Source organism: Thunnus maccoyii, chromosome 6 (assembly GCF_910596095.1).
Source record: "Thunnus maccoyii chromosome 6, fThuMac1.1, whole genome shotgun sequence".
NCBI classification, from domain to species: Eukaryota; Metazoa; Chordata; class Actinopteri; order Scombriformes; family Scombridae; genus Thunnus; species Thunnus maccoyii.
Window position 1 is genome coordinate 16012092 of NC_056538.1, and position 23815 is coordinate 16035906.

Below are 23815 nucleotides of genomic sequence, written 5' to 3' on the forward strand. Positions count from 1 at the left end.
CCAGAATAGTTCTCCTGACAAATCACTTCCTGAATGATGTAAATTGCAAGATAATTGACCTGGAGCCCTGCTGCCTAATCGTCTGTCACGCCAGTTACAGCCTCTTAAAACGCCCCACTTCCCCCACTGGAATACTGATGTAGTCCTCGTGCAAGTTTTTATTTCATGACCCCCAGCTTTAATCGCAAGCTAGACTGAGTACAGATCTGAAGCCTGAAGGGATTCTTCTTTATCATCTCATCATGTTTGTGAGTGTGTGTGCATGTACTGTATGCATGTCAGGGGGAGAGAGTTGAGATCAGGTAATTCCACATCCCCTTTCTGTCTGAAAGTGGTAGATGCCTAATTTTTCTTACCCTGTATACTGTAAAACAGTATTCCACCTTAAATTAAATTTAAAAGTGACTGCTTCTCCCACATGGAGGAGCGCAAGATCGAAAACTTTTGATTGAATATTTAAATAACGAGTTTACTATTTTTGTTAATATTTGATTTAACTCACATCAGCCAGCCTAAATACGCATAATTAATAATTCTGCCTTAAATGCTGCCTCCTCGTGTGCGAGAGTGTGCAAAAAGGTAAATGACAGGATATGTAGGACCTACTTGAGTTATGGATATTTATGTACATTTTTTCGTGAGCGTTTCTGTCACTCTATTGGGTATACAGGGAGGAGAGTGTACATCCATGACTAGGAGTGCAATCCCACACAGGACTTTGTCGGGAGATGTGTGTGTTTGTCTGTCAACAGGACTAAACAGAGTCAGTCCACTCCATTGGAATCACTTGTCATTCTGCTCACATGATATTGCAGCTCGCAGTGAACACCAGAGAGGGAGAGAGCGATACCAACTGTGAGAAAGAGAGAGAAAGTCTGGAGAGTGAGGGAGTGAGTAATCTAGGAAGAGACACATTGGGGGGGGATAGGAGGAGTTGCAGTGAAAGAGACAATTGCAGAAGGAGAGAGAGAAAGAGAGAGCTGGGAAAAAGAGGGGGTGGTGTGATGCGGAGGAGAATGGGGGGGGGGGGGTAGTGTCAGAGTGGTAATGCTGAAGTAAAATTGGATGCAGAGGTGAGAGAGATGGGGGGGGATTGTGAAAAACTGCGGAGAACATAGAAGAACATACTGTAAGTCTAACAGCACAATCTAAAAATATCAACATTTGCATGTTCCTACAGAAAAATATGGTGACTCAAACAAAGACCTGCATCAGGGTGCACAGGCCTGCAAGCCAAACCCTTCAAACATCTGACACAATATTTCCAATTGCACTGTTAACTGCCAGTAGTCAGTCATGTAATTTCCTAAAAGTGTTGAAGTTTTCATGTTGTTTACATCTACAACCATTTATCTTTCCTTACCTAATTTATAAGACAAATCAGCTTGAGGTTAGACTTGCTGAAACTCCTCCATCTGGTGTGGTTGTCATTAAAGGAACAGACCAGGAGGCGCACTGAGTATTCAAGCATTTGACAGCAGTTCAACAGCCTTTGATTTTATTTGGAGTGAACAGGGGCCTTAAGAGACTGCAGAGGCAAACAAGTGGGATTGTAATAACAAGGTGCAACAAAGGAAATGAATGGATGGATTGTGAATAATAATACAGAGGAGGGAAGTTCCCTCAGTCCTTTCTTCATTCCACTCAACTTTATTAAAATGACAATGAAATACTGTAAACCATGAACCCTCAAGTCCCTCAGGCCGGCACTGCCTTCATTACAATATCACTTTCACGGTTATTACCTCCAGGACCAATAAAATCTGTGATTGGTCTGTATCTCAGCTGTATTGGTACACAGAGAGAGAGAGAGAGAGAGATGTATTTTTGGTGATGTTTTATTGGGTTATTACTGAAATACATGCTGGTCATTTCACTTCAGGGATGGAATGAATTGGCCCTGAGGCGGTGCAGTGTTCTTTTAAATCATTCCAGTAAAGTGGATAAAAGTGACAAAGCACAGTAAACATGCAGCCAACAGAAATGTGGCCAAATCTCAAGATACAGAACTGGAAAGCAGGTTGTTCTGGATTTATCTCTCCACCCAGTAACACATTCCAAGGCTGTATCTGAAATCATTCTCTATTTACTGTATAGTTATCCTTCACCATTTTATTTGAGCATCCAAATTCTGATTGTGAAACTTACCCACTATAAAGTAGTGTCAAGGTAGCCTGCTGGTTAAGTCCAGTGAATAATCTTAAATAGTACAAATGAACGGTGGACTGCAGTGTCAATAACAGTTCCCACACTGATGAATTAATGACCCAAAACATACAGAAGGGTGACAAATTAAAGGAAAAACTGGTACAGGCCTGAATACTTGACCCCTACAGTGAGGGGATCTGGTGGCTCTGTTATGCTGTGGGAGGCAGTTTGCTGGCATGGTTTGGGTCCACTTGTCCCCTTAGAGGGAAGAGTCACTGCAAATCAATACAAAGTTGTTCTGAGTCATCACCTTTATCTTATGATGAAACATTTCTATCCTGATGGGAGTGGTCTCTTCCAGGATGACAATGCCCCAATTCATAGGACACGAGGGGTCACTGAATAGTTTGATGAGTGTGAAAATGATGTGAATCATATGCTATGGCCTTCGCTGTCACCAGATCTCAAGAATGGTGTTCCTCAGCCTTGGCATTGATTCTAAAAGTCTCTGGAACTTTTCTGGAGGGATGAACATCATTCTTCAAAAAGATATTCGCTCATTTGGTGTTTTGATGATGGTGGTGGGGAGCGCTGTCAAACACGTCTATCTCCCATAGATGTTCAATTGGGTTGAGATCATCATCGGATAAAGGTGATGACTCAGAACAACATTGTATTGATTTGAAGTGACCCTTCCCTCTAAAGGGACAAGTGGACCCAAACCATGCCAGCAAAATGCCACCCAAGGCATAACAGAGCCACCAGATCCCCTCACTGTAGGGGTCAAGTATTCAGACCTGTACTGGTTTCTCCTTTAATTTGTCAAGCTATGTCAGTTCTACCTTAGAAGAAAAGAACAAGACAGTAGGCTTCAAATCATGGAACATCCAGCACAGTCATCCAGCTGGTTTGGGATTAACTGGACAGAAGGATGAAAGCAAAGCAACCTGCAAGTGCAGCGCATTTGTGGGAACTTTTGCAACAGTGTTGAGAAAAACTTATATTTGATTTCCATTGTAGAGAGCATGTATGTTCGGCTGTTATATCTGCAAAAGGTGGTCACTTTGATGCGTTGAAAATTTAGATTAAATTTTGTTATACAAAAAGATTCCATGATATATTTTTTTAATCTCCAATTGTTTATTCTTTCAATACTTAAATTTCAGAGTACACTGAGACATTAAACTATGTTAATGTCAATAACGTAGTGTCCATGGCATGTATAATACTTTCTGTTAACAATCCCACAATATAATTTGTTACATTCTTCAGCTACAAAAATGACTGTTTTGTCTCTATACTTGTCAGAGATGACAAAATGACGATGATCAGTAAGTATCTGAAATTTAAATTTACTGCTCACTATAGAGTCAACCACTGAGCGTCTGTTAAAATGAGGAAATGATTTCAGACACAGCCCAAATGTTCAAGGTGTAACCTTCAGATCTGCAGGGCTTTGCATTTAGGGTGTAACAGAACAAACAGCTCAGAGGATGCATCCTAATGACTTTGGTTATCCCCTGACCTTTCCTTCAGTACCACCAGGAGGTCGACAGTTTCAATACTTTGTTGTATGACCAAACAATGACATTCCTAACATCCTCAGATGCACTTTGTGTTTAGTGCTAATAGCAGATGTTACCTGTAGCATGTTAACACGCTAAACTAAGATGGTGAAGTTGGCAAACATTATACCTGCTCATCATTAGCATTTTAGCATTGTCATTGTCACAAATTAGTTAGAGAGGTTTTTGAAGAAAGACAAGTAACCATTCCCAGTGGAGAGCTCTGATAAAAGTGTGTTTATCTTTATTAGGTAACACTTTTAGACCACACCTGAAGGTTATTATTATAGAGCAGAATCTTCTGTATAGGAGACCAAAATAGTGAGAACTCCTCATATACTAATCTCACACACACACACACCCACACACACACACCCTAACACACACATACACACACACACACACACACATCTGTTTTGTTCTGCGCTGGTGTAGAGTTTACTGTGTCAACAGAAATCTGATGACTGAACACAATGACTTAGGAATGGATAAACACACACATGCACATACACACACACCCACAGTATTGTTATGGCCAGGTCAGCTTACTGTGTGTGATGGATCTTTCTACCAGCCTGGTCACATGACCTTCATATAAGCCAGTGAAATTCTCATAGAACAAAAGAGGGAGGGGCTGGATCATATGATACATCAGCCCCTCTACACCTGTCTCTAAAAGCTGTAGTATCAACTCTGAGCAAGGCAGAGAAACTCAGGCAGGAGAAAAGGTAAGCAAGCATTGGTATAGATTCAGCTGTGACGCTAGCACACAGAGAGGATGCAAGAAGTAGCAAGTCAAAGTCAGTCTCCGTTAAATGGACAGACCTTGTAGCTGGTGAGCAAGAGCAAAGAATGCAGTGGGAGTAGATGTTTAGAAAACATGTAAAGAGCAGAGAGGGTGAACAACAAAGGTTAATGGAAGAGAACAAGAAGGAGCAGTTCAAACAAGCAGAAATAGACAAACAGCATAACAAGTGACCTAGTTTGAGACATTAGAACCAAAAAAAGTGATCCTGAGAGGCTGATTATCCTGCATCAAATGCTGCTAGACTAAGCTGAATTTAACAAGAAAATGTGAAAATTTGCTATCTTGTGAAGTTAGTGAGAAACTGCAGTATCTATGTGTTTTTTTCTCTGAAGCTGAGGTGAATGGAACCTTTGTTACGCGACCCTTTAGTTATCAGATGTTTTGACTTTATCTTGCTGTGTGTGTGTGTTTGTATGTTAAAGGGCACAGTGGACTTGGAGCGCGAGGAGGGTGAGGAGTGTGAAGAGAACATGGAGGTTTTTGACGACAGCAGCTCCAGTCCTTCAGGAACCCTGCGCAACTACCCGCTAACCTGCAAGGTCCTCTACTCATACAAGGTGTGTTTTTATTATACAATATGAATGCATATAAATGTCTTATCTTATCATTTCTCACTCTCACTTCAACTTTTGCTCTCTCTATATCTTTAACACCAACGGTCTCTCTCTCTCTCTTAGGCTTCTCAACCGGATGAATTAACTATTGATGAACAGGAGATGTTGGAGGTCATTGAGGATGGAGACATGGAGGACTGGGTCAAGGTACACAAATAAACACATACCCACACACACACACATGTACAGTTACAACAAAAGGAGCATAATCTCATCAGTGCTATGTATAGTGTACTGTACATCATGCTTGTATGGTTTCTCTGTGTTCATTTTTCTCCTAGGCTCGCAACAAGACAGGCCAAGTGGGCTATGTCCCGGAGAAATACCTGCAGTTTCCCACCTCCAACAGTCTCCTGAGCATGCTCCAGTCTCTGGCTACACTCGACGCTCGATCACACACCTCGTCCAATTCAACCGAGCCGGAACTGCACTCTGGCTGCATCAATGGAGACACAAACAGTATGGATTGTAACCTAATTAAACTTACTTATAGCCTAAAATAAGCTGGTTCCAGTTGTACCAATGTAATTAAGTTTGTTTCTTCCCATTATGAGGTTATTATGTGCAACTGAGTGAGACATTTTTCTCTTTTCTGCTCCACTGGAGTTGCTCAGAATCCAGCTGTAGATAATGCTGATTTTGCTGAGCAGGGGGCTATTACAAAGAGCTAATGTGGGTCTTCTACTGTACCTTAATGGGTAACTCGATGCAAAATGATTGTCATTTGGTTAAAACAATCAATAGAAGAGTAAAAACTACAAAATTACAGAGAATAATGAGCCACAGCACAGTAAAAAAGTAAATTTTTAGTCCTTATGTCAGGTTTCATGAGCTTTGTTTCTCCTAATTGTAGTGAAGAAAGAGATAAGGAATTTCAGTTGTTCCAGTGTCTCACTGAAACAGAAAACGAAGTTAAGCAGTGGTTAGAGATTAAAACATATCAGTGGCTGCAGGCAAGTTTAAAATAGGCAAGAGCTGAGCTTTATCTCAAACCGAGGCTTTCTTTTTGCCCTTTCTCTTATTTCTGCAACACTATTGGTTGTATCTAAAATTGCATTTTGAAGGGCTAAATACTGCCAGGACAGATAAAGGAAATTCATCAGGTCCAGTGCTGCATTTGAAGGCAAATTCTGTTAGACTGAAGAACAGCATAGAGCTGAAATCCAAAACATTTTATATGAAGAATGTTTGATTATGTAAAAAAGGTGTATAAGTTGCCTCAGCTGGAGACACTCTTACTTTGCTTTGAGAAATGTTGACCAGGATTGTTGTGTCACAGCAAACTGGTTGACAGTGCAAATGACATTTAATTAAATTACTTTAGATGCTTATGTTCATGGTAGCTGATTGGTCAAGCATATTCCCACTGCATACCTCAACAAAGAGGTGAAAAGACCTCAGGAATACAACACTAGATTGTCATCTTGTCATCTCTGTTTTAGTTTAAATGTGGGAAAATGTAGAATAGTTTGCAGCTTTAAGAATTTCAAATCTATTCGTTTTCATTCTTCACTCTTCCCTCCCTACATGCGTTCTTTGTACCCTGACCCTTTTTTCTCTTGCTCCCTCTTCTATTCCCCTATCCTTTTTTTTTTTTTGCTGTGTGTCTGCTCTACTCGTACAATTGGACCCGACGCATGAGGAAATTCTGTCACCTAATTATCATTACAGTTACGTACGTCTTTCCGTCTCTGTCTGTATCTCCCCCTCTCCAGCAGCGTGTACCATTCTCTTTATAACAAGGTACTACAATTTCCCCAAGAATAATTATTCCTTCTGTGTATCTCATTACTTTCTCTGCCTCCCTCTTTGTCTCCTCTCTCTCTCTCTCTCTCTCTCTCTCTCTTCAGTGGTGTATGTGCGTGCACTTTATGATTATGAAGGCCAGGCGGATGAGGAACTCTCCTTCTCCGAGGGAGCGGTGATTCGCCTTCTGAGCCGTGACACTCAGACAGATGACGGCTTCTGGGAGGGGGAGCTAAATGGACGGGTGGGCGTCTTCCCCTCCGTGCTGGTAGAAGACCTCACAGAGAATGGAGAGACCAGCGGAGGAGGGGCGGGTGACATACAGGTACAGGAACACCACCAGGTAACGCCATCAAATAACAAAACAAAAAGCTAGAGCCAGGTGACACATTCAGGCAACTTCACAAACATTAACTGACTTAAAGAGGATTTGAAATGGCTACACGCACGTTCTGCTGTTTAGCGCCTCTCTCGAATTGAGCTGGAAATGTTCTCTTATCAGTCTCTCCTCGGGGCAGAAATACCAAGGATAAAGTGTAGTCTACTGCGCCACTTTCTTCCCACCAACTCTCCTCCCCTCCTGCCTGTTGTTCAGTTTATCTATCAGCAGGGCAGAGTTCACAAACAGTAGATCAGAACCGCTGTGTTCCTGCAGCCCCCTGATAACAACCCTGTGCTGCAATCACAGAGAGAGGTCTTATCTGTGGCACTGAGTGCTGGCCTATTAGAGGTTTAGTAACAGGAAGGATACAGCCTCTCCCTTCCTATAAGCCTGTAGACATAACACAACAACTCTTAACAGCTTTTAAGTCATATGTGGGGAAGATTAGTCGAACATTTGAATCCTCATTTTGCAGCAGAAGCTTCTTAACTAGTAAACTGGCAATATTGCTGTAAGTTGTACCTCAAAATAACAGTTTGCAATGCGTCTGAGTGAACTTAATTACCTGTTAATACATTTCTCAATCCTTATGAAACTTTTAATTAGTGCATTATAGTGTAGTAGTAGTGGCTGTAGTGTTATACCTATAGTGTATATAGTCTTCCTCCTTTACTTACTACATACTGTTTATGTAGACTTTTCCTCTTTATATCTTTCTTACATTCTTTCTTGGTTTCATTTTTGTAGTAGGGTAAGGTTTTTGGCCAGTTTTTAGATTCAATGGACATTTAAACCTGTAGCTCTTTTTTTTCTCATAGCTTATTAATTATAAACAACCAACTTTTTTTTCAGAGTCCCTTTGATTGAGATAAGTCCAGTTATAGCTTATTTTACCATTTTAATTCATTCAAAAACACAATTTTGCAGACGGTAGATCTGATCTTCACTGTATGTGAAAGGTTACAGGAAATGATGTATTTCTTTATTCCGGTCCCTTTCCGTAGATCTCTCCATCTTTGAAGCTGCCATCTTCTCTCCCGCCTCTTCCGCTGTATGACCAACCTCCCATCAGCCCTTTCACCAGCCCTGAAACTTCCACCCCGCCTCCTCTCCCACGCTCACCCTCCGCCGCACTAAACGGGGAGCACAAGCATCCATTGCCCACCTCGTCACACAAGGGACCGAAAGCCACCCACAGTAAGATACAAACACAATAAACCTAATTTAATTAATTGGTCATTAATGGTCACTGCGGATTTACAGCAGGTTTTCTCTATTGTAAACACCTCTCACTCTCTCTCTCTCTCTCTCTCTCTCTCTCTCTCTCTCTCTCTCTCTCTCTCTCTCTCTCTCTCTCTCTCTCTATCCCCCTCTCTCTCTCTCTCTCTGTAGATCAAAGTTCTGGCAGGAGTCCAGTGTCTCCAGGATTTCCTCAAACTCAGCCACTCCGATTCACTCCTGAAGGAGGCCCGGGCAAACTACGACCTGTTAGTATTAAGTAGTGTTTTTACGGCTGTGCTGTCAAGAGTTAATGATCTACAGTAGGATGATGTGTGATGTCTTCAACCATGTTTTCCTTACAGTTTAATGTGATACACAATTCCACTGTTACAAGGCAAATACCATAATATCTGTCATAAAGTTAGAGGTAGTTAGTTGTCTGACTTAAATCTTAGACAAGCATCATTTCCAGAGACAAGATCTTAAATTAGATACTAAAAACTGATCCATGCCATTTTTACAGTTTTGTTATAGTGTGTGAAATGTATGATGTGTTTATTGCAAGGTTATCTGGTTCATTATTTTGAGTCTTGCCACCCTGCCACGAAGGGAGGTTTTGGTTTTTAGGGAAACATTGCAATAGTAGTTATTGTGTATTGTATGTTATGTATTTCAGTGTAACGAAGTGAGTTAAAATGGAGTGTTATTATAAAAAAAGACTAAACTAAATGTAGACTAAATGTAGAAAATAAATATTTCTAACTTTTTGAGGCACACTTTTTGGAGATAAAAGGTTTGTGTCCCACAGCAGGAATATGATCGTATGCGGTTTGTCAAATTAAGAAAAGTAGGCCATCTTTGTTTTTGCCTTGGCAATAGTTTTCCTCACTTTGCTCTTATTCTCAAACTCAAATGTAATATCTGTGTTCTTTCACTGCTGCAGGTGCGCGCTGCTCCTCCTCCACCCAAACAGCACCCCCGCCGACAGCAGGAGAAGAGCGACAAGACGGAGGAGGTGGAGATCACACTGGTGTGACAGCCAGACGAGCTGGCAGGCGGTTATAGACACACAAAAAATAAACAGATGACAGACAGACGTATCCTACAGGCTGGGGAACTAACCTGCTCTGAACTGAACTGAGCTTAAATAAAGTGATGTGAAGCAAACTGAACTGAACCACGTCAACCCCCACCCCACCCCCACCCCCCAACCTGCCCCCAGCCACTCCGCATCGTCTGTTATCCTCAAGTTGAGAAGGAGGGCAGAGAAAGGGGGGAAAAAGGCAGAATATCCAATTAAATAATCTCCGTATTAGCTTCCTAACGAAGTGCAGCAGTAGCCGCCCCCATGTTCTTCTCCGCCCTCCCCCATCCTTCCATTCTTGCCTTAAAACCCCCTCACCTCATCGGGCAGCAGACCAGAGCACACTGAAGAGGAGGAAGAGGAGGAGGAAGAATGCTTGCGGAGGGGAGGAGTGTGAGGGAAAAATAGTGATGAGTTTGGCCAGTTTTCATTTATCTTGTTAACTTTACTTCCAAGATATTTTAAGGCGGATTATCTCACTGCACAGGCAGAGCATTCTGTTACGTTTGAGAAATGTCCGTGTTTTCACTCACTTGCTAACAAACAATCATGAAACATGAAAAAAGTTATCAAGCCGCAAAACTGACAAAATATAGTGAAAGCTGTAAAAATAAATATTACATTTTATACTTTATCAGTTGGCAAAAAAAAAATAAAATTCTAGTTTATTTATCTTTTACTATTTCATTTTTATTTTTCAGGTCCTTCATTTTCCTATTTTTCAGTTCTGGCACACATTTATCTATTCCCTATTTTTCCCATGTAGATGTAGTACAAGCATAAGGAAAATTGCTTGTATGTGTAGTAATGAACAGGATTGTGTGGCTAACTAGCTTAACTGAAAATACTGATAGCTTAGCGCACAGACCATCAGCTGTTCAGCTAATCTTAGCTACCTAGCAGAAGCTAACTCTTACATAAAACTACAGAGGTTTTGAGTTTTTGACATTATGATAAAAGAGACATTTAATTCAAAAGATGACACAGTAAAGTCCGACACTTGTTTCTACTGTGATCCTTTGAAGAAGAAAAGAGAAGCACTTTACTACATTTTGTCAGTGTTGGGGCTCCATAAAAAGTGAGCTTAATGAGTAAAAATAAATTGCCAAACTTGTCATGTTTTGGAGTGCAGTTGGGGTTGAAGTAAATGGACAGAGAAACTGGGTGGTGTGTGGGTGCAGCGTCCCTCCCCTCCCCACCCTTTCCCTCGCCATATATAGTCCTTATCATCATACGTATTCAATGTGTATTAGTACAGTACATTACTGTTGTCATAGGAATGTTATGCACAGCGTTTCATATAGACTAACTCAGCTGAATGGAATACCATGTCTGATATGTAGTGGAAGTTTTATCCTCATCGTATACTGAAAGGGCATTGTAAATACAGTATGGAGGAGAGATAAAAGGAGAGACGGGAGGAGAGGACGACAGAAAAAGACAGAAAGGAGAGGCTGGATCCTCCCCTCTGCTCCTATCTCCACTTCTCTTCCCATCCCTCCTTTCTTCCTCTCCCTCTTTTCTCTAATGTCTGTCCTGTCCATTGGCAGTCAGTGTGAATCGGTGGCTGTCATCATATACACTCATACAGTTATATAATATTACACACACATTGTTATATCTTCTTTGAGCGCCTGTGTCACTGATTGGTTCAGGAAGAGGCCAGAGGTGCTTTCAAAGGCACTGAAATTGCAAGTATTCACTATGTGGTGACAAAGAGAAGTTTTATTTCAGATGATATAGGCACTGAACATACAGTATTTTGGAGGAGTTTTGGTGTTTTCATGGATACACAGCTTTTATCCCTGCAGATCTCCTTTCACATTGATTTTGTTCATTTATAGCATCGATCATTTCATCTCCATCACATTGCAACAGAGAAAACTTCATCCATAAAAACACATCAACCTTTAACATTTATCAATCTGATATCTTTTCCTTGTGTTTTCCATTTCCATTTTCTTTGATCAATGGTGGCTGATATGGAAGAGATATATAAAGAAATACATCCTGCTAAATGGACAGAATTAGCAAATGACATTCAAGTGGAGCTAAGTACAATTCTCTTGTGTTTTTTTACTGACAATAATTAAATCTTCCCCCTTAAATACCCTTCAAGCCTTTAAACTCCTTGCCAAAAAGGGCAGCGTAGCACTTTTATTTATTTGTACCTTGTTCCCTGGAAAGTAGCAGTACCTTCACATAGCATCAGAATGGATAGAAAGGACAGACGTCAGAGCTGCTCTGCTCATTCTGAATCTATGGTGGATCCTCTTTGTTTCAGTGTGACTGATATTTTTTTTATTTTTTATTCTCCACTCTTCTAAAGAGATGGAGAGATAATTGTGGACAATGTAATTTGGTGTTTTTCTTAACTTATAAAAACAAAAAGATGATTACAAAATAAGGGAGGTTTTGAATGGAGACATGGAGAAAATGTAGTTTTTGGTCTTGAGATAGGCCTGGTTGTTTGCGTGTGTGATTGTTTATAGGAGAGAGGAGGAATTTTGATCAGATCAGTTTTTTTTACTCTGAAGATGTGGCCCAGTTCCTTACTACATATTTATTCTCGCCAGGTTTTGAGCTCTTTGAGTATTCAAGCTGAATAAATTACAAAGATTTCAGTATCGATGCTAAATTCGCTCAATTTTTGAGGGTGCTGGAGACAATTAAAACTAATTGTTCACAGTGGTGAGACGGCTCCAGACACACAAGATTAAATCTGTGTTGCTTTATCTTTGAGTTTAAAGGTGTTTGTAGCTGCACATTTTGTTTCACTACCCCTCAATATAAAAGTGCACATTACATTTAATTCATTGCATACTAACTGCAAAAAGTACATTCTGTAGTAGTATGGAGTTGGGACACAGCTTTACAGTAAACCCTCTAAAGTCCTCATCTGGGATCAAACTGATTTGTTTCCTCTGTGCAAGGTGGAGGTAAATTATGTTAGACAGAGAAAAGTGATGCAAGAAATGAAGAAAATACAAAATAATCACTTTTTTTTTTTTTTGCATCAGCTTTTAGAAACATAACAGTTTGTGTAGCATCCACACATAACAACGTTAAGCATGCTGGACTGGAATTAGTTACAGTTTCAGATCCAAACCTCTGCTCCTCTGCTGCTGTTGGAAGTGGCGTTGACTTGTGATAGTGTGGTAAAAAGGCGACTTGAACAGCAGCCTCTCCTTGATCTCTCTGAGATCTTCATTTTTAATGGCTTTCAAACTTGTTTTGAAGTTTATGGTTTACAACAGAACTTCCCATCATAAGTGCTCAATCAGTCTATCAAATATAAAATTTGTGACAGGATTATTTTCCCTTTTTTAACAGTCCTTTTGGTCCGCTACAGTGTTTAATTGTTTGGTATGAGCCTGTTTTTGGTTTTTATGTATTATATAATTCTATTTTTTTTTTTTTTTTTTATTCATCCTTCGATTTGGAGCAGCTGCACAGCTGCTATTATTAACGATGTGATGGAGCAACTGGCCTTCTCTCTCTTCACAGACTGTTGCCATGGTGACAATAATGAGAACAGGTGCAAAAGTCTTTCTGCATATTATTATTGGCTGTACAAAAAAAAACAAAGTTTGTATTTATTGTGTACAAATGTTAATTAATAAAAAAATATGGGAAATTGTCTCTGTGCTGTGGGTCTGTTAATGTGTGTGTGTGTGTGTGTGTGTGTGTGTGTGTGTGATGGTGCCTTCTTGTAACTTAATCATGTGTTTATTTGTGTGAGTGTGCACCTGTCCTACAAACTTGAGTATTATGTACACAAGTGAGAATTTATGTGATTGACTAATGCATGTGTGTGTGTGTGTGTGTTGTGTAGACGTTCCAGTCACTAGTAGTGGGTGTGATCATGATAACACACTCTATAAACACCCGGGGCCAGAATTTCCTGAGTGCAGCGAGAGGGAAAAAGAGAAACACAAGCCGGAGGAGAGACAGCAACTGTGAACCTTTAATTTGGCCCATGAAAACTTCCTTTTAAACTTATTTTTTAAACGATACCTACTGATCAGGCATGTGCTCCAGAGGAAAAAAAACGGACCGATCTTCTAATTCCAGATGCAGGTCGTCCTGTGTGAAACTTTATCTGTGCTCCAACCCAGAGGGTATGTTCATGAAACTTAAGTATCAGCAGAATGTTCAGGTTTTTTAAAGGCAGATAATGTTTGTGCTTTGTGTTTGTGAATAGATGAGTATCTTGTGTGTTTATGCTCTGTATAGATAGCGTGATGGAGCGCAGAGCTCTGAGAGAGAGTGTATTCCCTGAACTTAGAGAGCGATGCAGACACACACTGGGAGTGGACATCAGGGTGAGTAAACATAAAATTTAGTAAATACTGCTCCCTGCATAGAAAAAAAAGTCAATTATAGCTTCCATCATCTTGCAATTGTGTGCATGATTGGATGTTGCACTTAGGAAAGTACTATTTTTTAATGTCATCCTAACTCCTGGTGCTATTAATGACTGTCAGAGAGGTGGAGGTGATGTTTAACTAAGGTCCAGTGGAGAAAACATTGTTACTGTATCTTCCTCGATGGGGAAAAGAAAGATTATAACTTCACATCAAATCTGTGGCAGAAAGTCAAGTTACAGGCATTAAGTTGCATTCTATTAACAGTGATATGTTCCTGAAATAGGGTACTGGTGGCACCACTCACCTTTTCACTTGATCTAGTGGCTGAAAAGTCTGCTGCTTTTTAAAGTCAATTTTGTGCTTGTGTGTGTTTTTTTGCTTCTATGAATACAGAGTCTGAATCAAAAGCAGATATTTGCATGATCTCAATTTATGTCTGCAACTAACCATTATTGTCATTCTGAATGAATCTGTCAATTATCCCAGACATTAAATTAATTTAAAAAAATATTTTGTCCATTAAAAAACAACTATTGAATTTACAAAGAAATAAAATTGAGTGACTACCCGATGCATGGAAGTTATTTCATCCATAATGTCCGTGTGTGTGTGTGTGTGTGTGTGTGTGTGTTTTACTCTTTCACACCATCCCCCCAAGGCCATTACTGTAGAGATAGTCAATTCTCATCAACTTTTCCAATTTGAGAAAAAAAGAGGAAGAAAAAAGACGAGCAGATGTAAAGCGACTCTGTGTGTTGTGTGTCCATTTGTGTCCTTTTGTGTGTGTGTATGTTTGTGTATTTAATCACCTCAGGGGCAGTTCAACCAGCACATTGTGCCATCTCTATTCAGCAGCATGTGTATTTAGAAAGATGGAAGAGAATGATACTGAGCCATGACTTGTTATTACATCTCACTGTGTGTGTGTTTGTGTGTGTCTGTCTGCAGGTGATAGACCCGTATGAATCCAGTGATCCCAGTCGTTGGCCAGATGAAAACACCAGACAGCAGCTGATAAAAGAATGCAGAGAGAGCTCTGCTGGACCTTTTTTACTGGTAAATAAATCTCCAAGATTAAAGGACAGGTTCACAATTTTTCAAGTCTGTCCTAAAACAACAGTCGGGTGCCCAAATAAACACTGATACATTTTTTTTCTTGCTACAATCATTCCTCTTGTTCATACTCACCATTAAAAGATCCCTTCATAATGCACTTTTCCTCTGTGCAAAAATGTATTTAAAAGTTTATTTGAAGTTAATATGAGGCTTCAGCTGTCTAAATTAGTCAAATCAAGTCAATATTTCAAAGTTACATTCTTTGTAGAGCTAAATTCCCTCTTTTTGTTAGGATCCTTCCGCTGCAGCTCAACAGGAAAACACTGTCCGTTAAGACACAAAGTGGGAATTGTACACTGGAAAGGCTGTAACTGTGAAAGATATGTGACTAACTCAGATTGTTGAAGCCTCGTATTATCTTCAGATACAATTTTTAATACATTTTTGCTCAAAATAAGGCCTTTAGATTTTGTCTTCCATCACTAACATTGAAAGCACATTTGGAGATCTTCCAATGATCAGTATGAACGAGAGGAATGATTACAGAGGCCAAAACCTCTTTCAGTGTTCATTTGGGCACCTGACTGTTGTTTTAAGACAGACTTGAAAAATTGTGAACCTGTCCTTTAATGTAATGATGAGAACAACATATACCAGGCTCTACAGGAGAATCGTAGTGGTTAAAATCTTTACTATAAAGTTACATTTACTAACAGCTGCTGTTAAATCAATTCAATCTTGAGGTTTTTAGTATTATCTGTGCAGATTTATCTGTAGTATCTGGGGGTCGGACAGACTATGTTGTAACTGGAAAGTCACAGGTTTCATCACCACAACAACAATGTAGATATTTGAGCTTGTGGCCTCAATCAAGACTTTGTGTTTCTCCTGGCGTTTCTTAAATTTGACCAGCTCTCAGAAGGTAGACACTCAGATACCTATTTGTCAGTTTACTCATTGAATCACTATCTTGATTAAAAGAAAAAGACACATTTGACCAGACTGAATTCCTAATTCTAATCTTTAAAAGTCAAACAATTAAATTCAAAGGACATTACAAAGTATGACTTAAAAATTCAATCAACACCTCTCTGGCACAGTCTACAGTTGAAGATAAGACTCCATTAGACTACACAGGTGTTCCTGTTTTGCATGCAGCCCCTGCACTTCATCAGTCATGTATTAATTTGTAATGTCACATTCATTTCCATCAAAGAAGAACAATGAGTTGCTGCCAAGCTTCATTCATCCATAAACACAGTACAAATGCATCCTGTGCTGCTGTTCCCTCTGTGTCCACATGGCGGTGCTGCAGGCTCTGATCGGACATCAGTATGGCAAAGCCAGCCTGCCTGCCCAGGTGGAGGTGTCAGAGTACCAGCTGCTGTTGCAGGAGAGCCAGCAGGCGGGCATCAGCACCCAGGAGCTGGAGAGAGTTTACAAAAGGGACGAGAACAGCATCCCTGCGTCCTACTGCCTGACACCTCCACACAGACACACCTGCTGTCCTCAGGTAATTACTCTGAACCTCAGAAATACACCATTGATCTATTCATTCAGTTACGGTATTTACTGTCAGACTAAATCATAATTCAGATCTGCTTGTTAAGGAAACAGGAGTAGGTTTGTCCAAGTACAGCTGCTAATTAAATGTGAGTAAAAAAGATTGATGGGTTGGTTTTTATGAATAATTGTCTTAAAATATGTTATAATATAAACATTTCTACACAAATAATGCTCTCTTTAAGTATTTATTTCCATATGAGACCATATAATATTAAAATATATCATTTAATATTCTAAATATTTAATAATCCTGGATGTCATCACGTGTTTATATCCTGTATATCAATATTTCCATAGAGTATGTTAAATAATAATTATCCCTCTTCTCTTTATTTTTGATCATACTTATGAAACTGTGGTGCTATTTTCTAAAATATATCTGACTGTTTTTCTGTTCAGCAGGCAGATGTTAAAGAGGAAGAGGAGAACAAGATGGAGGATAAAGAAGAAGAGTTGAGGAAGGTGTTGCAGACCACTGTGACTCTGTGTGTCCACAGTGGTCTTCTGACTGCAGAGAAAGCTCACAGATATTATAGATCAGGTGAGCTAATATGTTTTAATGTCTGTGTGAGCTATAATATGTCTGTGTGTTTATATGTGTGTTTGCTCTGTGTTCAAGTATAATGAATAAAGTGTGTTTTGCTGCCTCTCTCCAGCCCTGGATGCAGATCTGCGATTTGCTCTGGAGGGTCATCCTCGTAGTGACATCATCAGACGCTGCGTGGTTTACATTCACAAGGTTGTCAACGCCAAAGGCGAGCAAGCGAAGGGACAGATGAGTTCAAAACTGCAGCCGCAGTCAGAGGCAGAGGTGAGACTCCATCATTTAGTCATGAACTACTGAACACATGTTATATCCTACAACAGAAGAAGTATCATAATACTCTTTCATTCACATACAGAGTGGTGTGAGTCATAGAGAAAAATACGTTTACTGCGTCCAGAGCAAGACAAACTTTAATCTTTAAGTTTTGAAAATGATTCCTGAATTAAGTGATACAACACCAATATTCTTATATTCTCCATTTTGGAAAAAAAAATACAGCTGAATATTTGGGTACTTTTGCATGTCAGAAACCCAGTTTTCGTTACAGAAGGAGCAAGTGCACACATGTTTATAACGAGACAGGTCAAAATCATAATGAGATGCATGACATTTTTGTTAACTGTAGTTTATGAATCACCTCTATAAACATCTATGAACAGACATCAAGAATAAGATTCATGTAAATATGACAAAAGAAGCATAACATCATCATCATGCTTCCATTAATAAAGAGTATGTGCAAAATAAGTGCTCTTTGACTTTTATTTAAGTTCATTTTTATGATGAGTTTCTGACAAAAACATGATTTTGTGGACTATCTGAAATGTCTTTCTCATATATCTGCATCTTATAGACTTTGCTCGCATAAAACCAGTCGTTTCATGTTTTATAGATGTGATTGTTCGCTTTTGTAGAATATCAGAGGTAGCAGAATATAAAATACTATCTTCGTTTACTTGAGATGTAGGATGTATCAAACGTGCCACAGAAAGTGTCCTCTCTGTATTTTCAGGCAGACCCTGGAAGTACAAAACCCTCTGAGGAAGAATTACTATCAGAGATGTGTGATAGCTTCCTTCGTGGCCTCATCACCTCCTGCCGGCTTCTGGTCTACACCATCACCACAGAGTGTGACCGTCGCCACGGTTACACCACAGCCAGGAGGCGGGGCTTCACTGAGTCTCTCTGCCAGCAGGTGTTTTCTGACATGGTGCAGTTGATTGGCAGCTCAAACGTCTCAGAGACCAGTGGAGACTCTCACCTGGGTGACGCTTTGGCTCGAGAGAAGGCCGAGCAGGAGGAACTTTGTACCATCCTGTCAAGATTTTATGACGTCATACGCCCAGAAGAGGAAGAGGTCAGGATGAAGGGTTTTTTTTTGAAGGGTTTCCAATGACAAAAGATTAAATCTGTAGATATGATCTCTTTTGTCCCTTAATAAATCAGATCTGCTGTTTGTGCGTACTTTAAACACACATTATAGATATTTTCTCATTTTCTCTGTGTTGTGAAATTCTGATGAACCTCAATGCCAAAAAGTTGAGTTGCAATATAACATCACTGGAGTTTACTTTTCATTGGTTGTAGATTAAAGCGTATGTGGAGCAGAGCGACCAACAGCGCCCGCTAGTGGTCACGGGAGGACCGTGTGCAGGGAAGACAGTACTGCTGGCACACTGTGCTCAACAGGTAGCTGGAATGACAAGTGAATTATGAAACTCAATATATTGACAGATGTTTCAAGGTGTATTAAAATGCCAATATGCATTAACTCCCCTCAACTCCCCCTTTTCAGGAGACAATAAAAGAAATGCCAGAAATAAGTATTCACAACTAAGTATGATGGGCACTCATAAATGTTTTTTTTTGTTGCAATTTTCATTTTATTAAATCGATCGAGCAGCAGTCTACTTAAAAAGAAGAATGTTTCTCAGTGCTCACTCTACTCATTTGTGAATTCAATTGATTTTTTTCTGCCTGGAAGCACTTTAAAGGACTTAAAGAGATTTAATATAGAGGCAACAAGAGGAGTTTGGTTCTAGTGTCTAGTAGCTTTATCAAGAGAAATGACCCATATGACTAAATCATATATTCCAAATGTAAAAGGGTTCAAAAATAAGACAAGTTCATCAACAAATAAACAGTTAAAAACAAACCTAAGGGCAACACAATGCTAACGAGACATTTGTACTGTAATATGGTGCTACAGAGTCTGTACTACATGGTCCTGACTATATGTGTGTGTGTTTTTTCTCTCTCTACAGATTAAGTCTTGGCTACAAGACAACAACCCTGTGGTGATCACTTATTTGACCAACTTGTCAATCAACCCTTCTCCAAATCACCTGTTGTCCAGCCTTTATTATCAAATCACCACTCACTACTTTTCCTCTACGTGGGGTACAAACTTCTACATTGGCACCGACCCTGACGATCCTAACTATATTAGTAACCAAAGAGACAAAAATTCCAACTGCACTCCTACAGCTAACCTGGATCCTCACCATGAATCCAGCACCGAGGTTTCTGACAATAACCTAAACCTTAATACTATGCCCTGCCCAGACCTTGCAGACCCCAAACATGTCGTCTTAAAACCTGATGTTAGTCTATCTGAGCTTAAAAAACATCTCTCCCTCTCCCTCTCCCTCCTGCCTTCTGCTAAGCAGCCTTTAGTTCTGATCCTTGATGGCTTGGATCAGATCGGAAATAACTTTGCAGCGCAAATCATTGACAGCCTACCCTCCCCCCTTCCTCCCGCAGTCAAACTCATCCTGACAGTCTCCTCCAACCGAACTCCTGTCCTGCAGGCCATCGAAGCACATTACCCACAGTGCAGTCCACCTCCCTGTGTTTCAGAGGGCAGTGAGAAGAAGTCAGGATATGTGTGTGTCCGGCTGGGGTTGGCCGACAGGAAACAGTGTGTGAAGATGTTGGAATTGCTGCTGAGCAGTTCAGGGAGGAAGGTCACATCAGGACAGCAGGCGCTGGTGAACCAGGCGCTTGCTTCCTGTTGTCTGACTCTCTATGCTCGCCTCCTGCACATGCACACATCTCTCTGGCTCTCTGGTATAACTGATTAGAGTTAAATAACACTTTTTGGAGATATAATCACCTTGCTTTTCTCTTATTCTGCTTCTTTTCTTTTTCCATCCATCAGATTCAGAGCTTACTGAGTCGTCTCTCCACGATGGTGTCCATTCATCCATTTCTGCACTGCTGGATCACCTCAAGCAGAAACATAGTCCTGGTCTCGTGGCTCGTGCCGTCTCTTACCTCACCCTCTCCAGGGCTGGACTCACAGAGGCCGAGCTCACCGATCTCTTGTCCAGCAATGACAACATACTGGCTGAGCGTGTTCAGCGGGATCAGAAGGTCACACAAGTAGACGTAGAGAAACTTCTTTTAGATTTGAAGAACTTTCTCATCCGGAGGACAGTTTCAGGGTCACAGGTTTTGTCCTGGGTGAGCAGGCATTTTGGGCTAGTTGTGGCTAAGCGGTATTTAGGCACTCATGAGGCGAGGAGTGAAATTCATTCAGAGATGGCGGATTATTTTAGTGGCCGATGGGCCTGTGGAAGTGCTAAACCACTTCTTACTGCCCCAATGAAAATGTACACAGACAGGCAGCCATCCAGCCAACCATTTGTCTTCACTTCTTCCTCCAAAGAGGTTGGCCGAGTGAACTTGAGGAAGGTCGTAGAATTGCCGCATCATTTGCAAGAAAGTGACAGGTGGGAAGAGTTGGAGCATGGGCTGCTAATGTCACTGGGGTTTCACCAGGTTATGGTTCGAGCTGGACTCCTCGGGGATCTAGTAGCCATGTTGAAGAGGGAGAGGAGATCATCCACATTCACCTTTTCAAGAGAAAGAGCACTCCTAGCGAGCATACTGACGTCTTCGGCTTGCGTCTTGCAGAGCTCACCCCTGGAGCTGCTCACAGTGATGGAGACGAGCCTCCTCCCTTGTCTGGAGGTGTTTCCTGCACTCAAAGGTTATGTCAGAGAGATCAGAGAGGAGAGGAGGAACAGAGGTAGCGGTTTAGGTGTGGCGCTTTCTCCTGCTCCCTCCACTGTCGCCTCCATTCAGTGTTTGCAGTTTGATGCTGGAGCCAGGGAGGTTTCTGTTACCGAAGTAGCTGCGACTGAGTGCGGGATTGTCACAGAGATCATGGATGATTGTTCAGCATGGATATGGAAAGGCTCTGGGTGTGATGTAGCTAAACTATCGCTAACATGTGAGCAGGAGGAAGTGAAGTTTTCAGGGGTGAAAAGTAGCGGCCATTTTATGCTGCTTTCCACTCAATGCAACAAGCTTTTCTTGTGGGATGTGATGGGCCCAGAAATGTTCCTGGAGGTTAAGGACCCTTTAAAAACAGAATTTGCTGAATCAAGCAAACAAAAAAAAATCAAGGGGTTTGTTGCATGTCAGAAAAAGTTGTGTGTGTGGTGGAAAGGTGCGAGCTCTGTGAGTGTGTTTGAGGCCTCTGGTGAGACCGTGACTCATTTCCAGTGTCAGAGCTGTGTGACCTGTGTAGTTTGCTCTGTTAATGGCTCTTACATGTACTGTGGGCAGGAGGAAGGCACCATTTCTATATTTGACACAGACAGCGGCAGTTTCCTTGGCATCTGTTCAAACTCAAACCACAGTTCTGTTGTATCAATAATCCTGTGTGAAGATAAGCAGGAAATGGCATGTCTTGACAGCACGGGGGATGTAACCCTGTGGGATGTGGCAGCCAAAACACAATCGCCCAGACCAGTCAAAGAACGCTTTACTGGGGGTAAACCTAATATCGTGCTCAACACAGATTACTCAGATGAAATCAACACTTTATTGGTGTGTCAATATAACCAGGTTACAATATGGGATACATGTGACTGGGAGGTGTGGGACCAGTTCTTAGCTCCACAGGGTAGGGCCTTCATTCAAGCTGTGCTCTCCCAGGATGGCCACCTTTTTCTGGCTTTGCTAGACACCTGTCCCCTGGTTTTGGTGTGGAGGGTCAGCACAGGGGAGTGTGTTCTCTCCTTAGAGACAAACAAGCAACCTCTTACACTCCTCAAAATAGCCTCAGATGTCACATGTGTCACCCATGACGGCTGCCTCTTAGTGTGGGACTCTGAGATGATATACACTGCGGGTGCAGCTCCAAAAATGCAGCGTGGAGTGAAAGAAGTGGTGGTGGAACAAACAGGGCAGTGGTTCTACACCACTGATGGGTCAGAGACAGTGTGGGGATGGAGCTTAGAGACAGGCTTTCCACATGCTAACTTCCAGCATGATGGTCCTGTGGAAAAGCTGCGGGTTTCTCCGGATACCATTCACCTTGTGACGCTCTCAGCGGGAGAAATTTACGTTTGGGTGACAGAAACAGGGCAGAATATCCTGCGAATCAGTGGCAGCAGAGCTACAGACATCCTGATCACGCCTAATAGTAACTTTGGGGTGAGCATCTCTGACAGAGGGCTGTCTCGGGTTTGGAAGCTGGCAAATGGGGGCATTGTGTGCAACATTCACATGCACCTATCTGACGCACAGGTGTCGCCTGAGAGCACTTTCCTTATTGGGTGTCGCCGTGGAGACCTGCTGGCTGCCAGTCTGTGGTCGGGCACGATCAGCAAGCGTTTCTCCTGTGTGGAAAGCTCGGAGCACGTTGTTGCTTTTCACACGCTTTCAGAGCACCCAGACTTTGTGGTGGTTATGGTGGCCTCAGGGGGATTATACACCTGGAAAGTATCAGAGGAGACAATGTGCAGGCACTTTGAGCTGCCTGAAACATTTCAATGTCAGCCACAGGTCTTCCAGATGTCCTCCGATGGGAGCTACGCACTGCTGTCCATTGATAATGGAGCCATCACCCTGCTGGACCTGTCTCAGGTCAGACTGTGCTCTTTTAAAGTAGAGGGTCCTATAATAAAAGCCTGCCTGGATAAAAGTGGATGCTTTGCTGCCTATATATCCCATCCTACCAGCCTGGAGAAAAGCTGTGTCTGTCACCTGCATGCGAGGCCTGTCCTCACAGTGGTACGACTCTCAGACGGGGAAAGAATAGGGAGCGTGTTTCTGTCTAAGAATCCCTCGACTCTGGTTATGTGTGAGCAACAGTGTGTGTTTGTGGGTTTTGAGGACGGGTCTGTGGGTGTGTATTCTATCTTAGATGTAATGATCAGTGGGGAGGGGTTGGTCGGGTGCAGGGATGATTTGAATGGTCAGGTGAGAGAATGCAACTTTGACAAGGAACCAGTCAGATGGTTACCTCTAGCCATCCCAAATATGATGTGGCCTTAGCTACTGTATATAATACACTTTTGAACAAGGAGTGCATACTGTATGTATATATTTACTTTAGTTTGATACCACACAAAGGTGAAGCACATGTCTCAGAGATGTTTAATTTGTAGATATATATACTGTATAGACTGATATAAACATACTGTATGTGTCTATATGTCCAACAGATCTGGGGGACACATGATGGTCTGTTTTTTAACCAGAAAACTCATCTGTCTGAAAACTGCATCATCATTTGTTTAAGTTTCAGCTTGCTGAGTCATGATGATGATGATTCACCTGTGCAGAAAGTCAAACACAACATTTATCTGACTTTCATTTCTGTGAAAACAAAACCAGTATCTGATCCTTATGTACTGTATTGTTGACACATTTATTTGAAATGAAATAAAGTTGTTGTAAATACCAGATTCA

The 23815-nt window shown here is 41.3% G+C and overlaps 2 protein-coding genes across 6 annotated transcripts in view; both read left to right on the forward strand.

Annotated features, from left to right (window-relative positions):
• The window catches only part of LOC121898919 (F-BAR and double SH3 domains protein 2-like), a 77269-nt gene extending 67081 nt beyond the window's left edge, over window positions 1-10188 (forward strand). For 3 of the 5 annotated variants that reach the window (XM_042414444.1, XM_042414447.1, XM_042414446.1), the window contains 7 exons: window positions 4944-5078; window positions 5199-5282; window positions 5417-5594; window positions 6986-7224; window positions 8268-8460; window positions 8656-8750; window positions 9428-10188. In XM_042414444.1, coding sequence (XP_042270378.1) covers window positions 4944-5078; window positions 5199-5282; window positions 5417-5594; window positions 6986-7224; window positions 8268-8460; window positions 8656-8750; window positions 9428-9520 — 1017 coding nt within the window. In that variant the 3' untranslated portion in view covers window positions 9521-10188. The remainder of the gene's footprint in view (window positions 1-4943; window positions 5079-5198; window positions 5283-5416; window positions 5595-6985; window positions 7225-8267; window positions 8461-8655; window positions 8751-9427) is intronic. The other 2 variants (XM_042414445.1, XM_042414448.1) reach the window with 1 other exon arrangement.
• Window positions 10189-13812: 3624 nt separating this feature from the next.
• On the forward strand, window positions 13813-23742 carry LOC121898945 (NACHT and WD repeat domain-containing protein 2-like). The gene is made up of 9 exons (XM_042414484.1): window positions 13813-13893; window positions 14887-14994; window positions 16310-16507; window positions 16960-17101; window positions 17217-17371; window positions 18120-18464; window positions 18695-18796; window positions 19372-20176; window positions 20268-23742. The coding sequence occupies exons 1-9, from the start codon at window positions 13813-13815 to the stop codon at window positions 23396-23398; spliced, it is 5067 nt and encodes a 1688-aa protein (XP_042270418.1). The 3' UTR covers window positions 23399-23742.
• The last annotated feature ends 73 nt before the right edge of the window (window positions 23743-23815 follow it).

Coding starts and splice junctions, on each gene's coding strand:
- LOC121898945 (XM_042414484.1), top strand. CDS start 13,813: ATGGAGCGCAGAGCTCTGAGAGAGAGTGTATTCCCTGAACTTAGAGAG. Junction 16,508..16,959: donor GACACACCTGCTGTCCTCAG/GTAATTACTCTG, acceptor TTTTCTGTTCAG/CAGGCAGATGTTAAAGAGGA. Junction 18,797..19,371: donor TGGCACACTGTGCTCAACAG/GTAGCTGGAATG, acceptor CTCTCTCTACAG/ATTAAGTCTTGGCTACAAGA.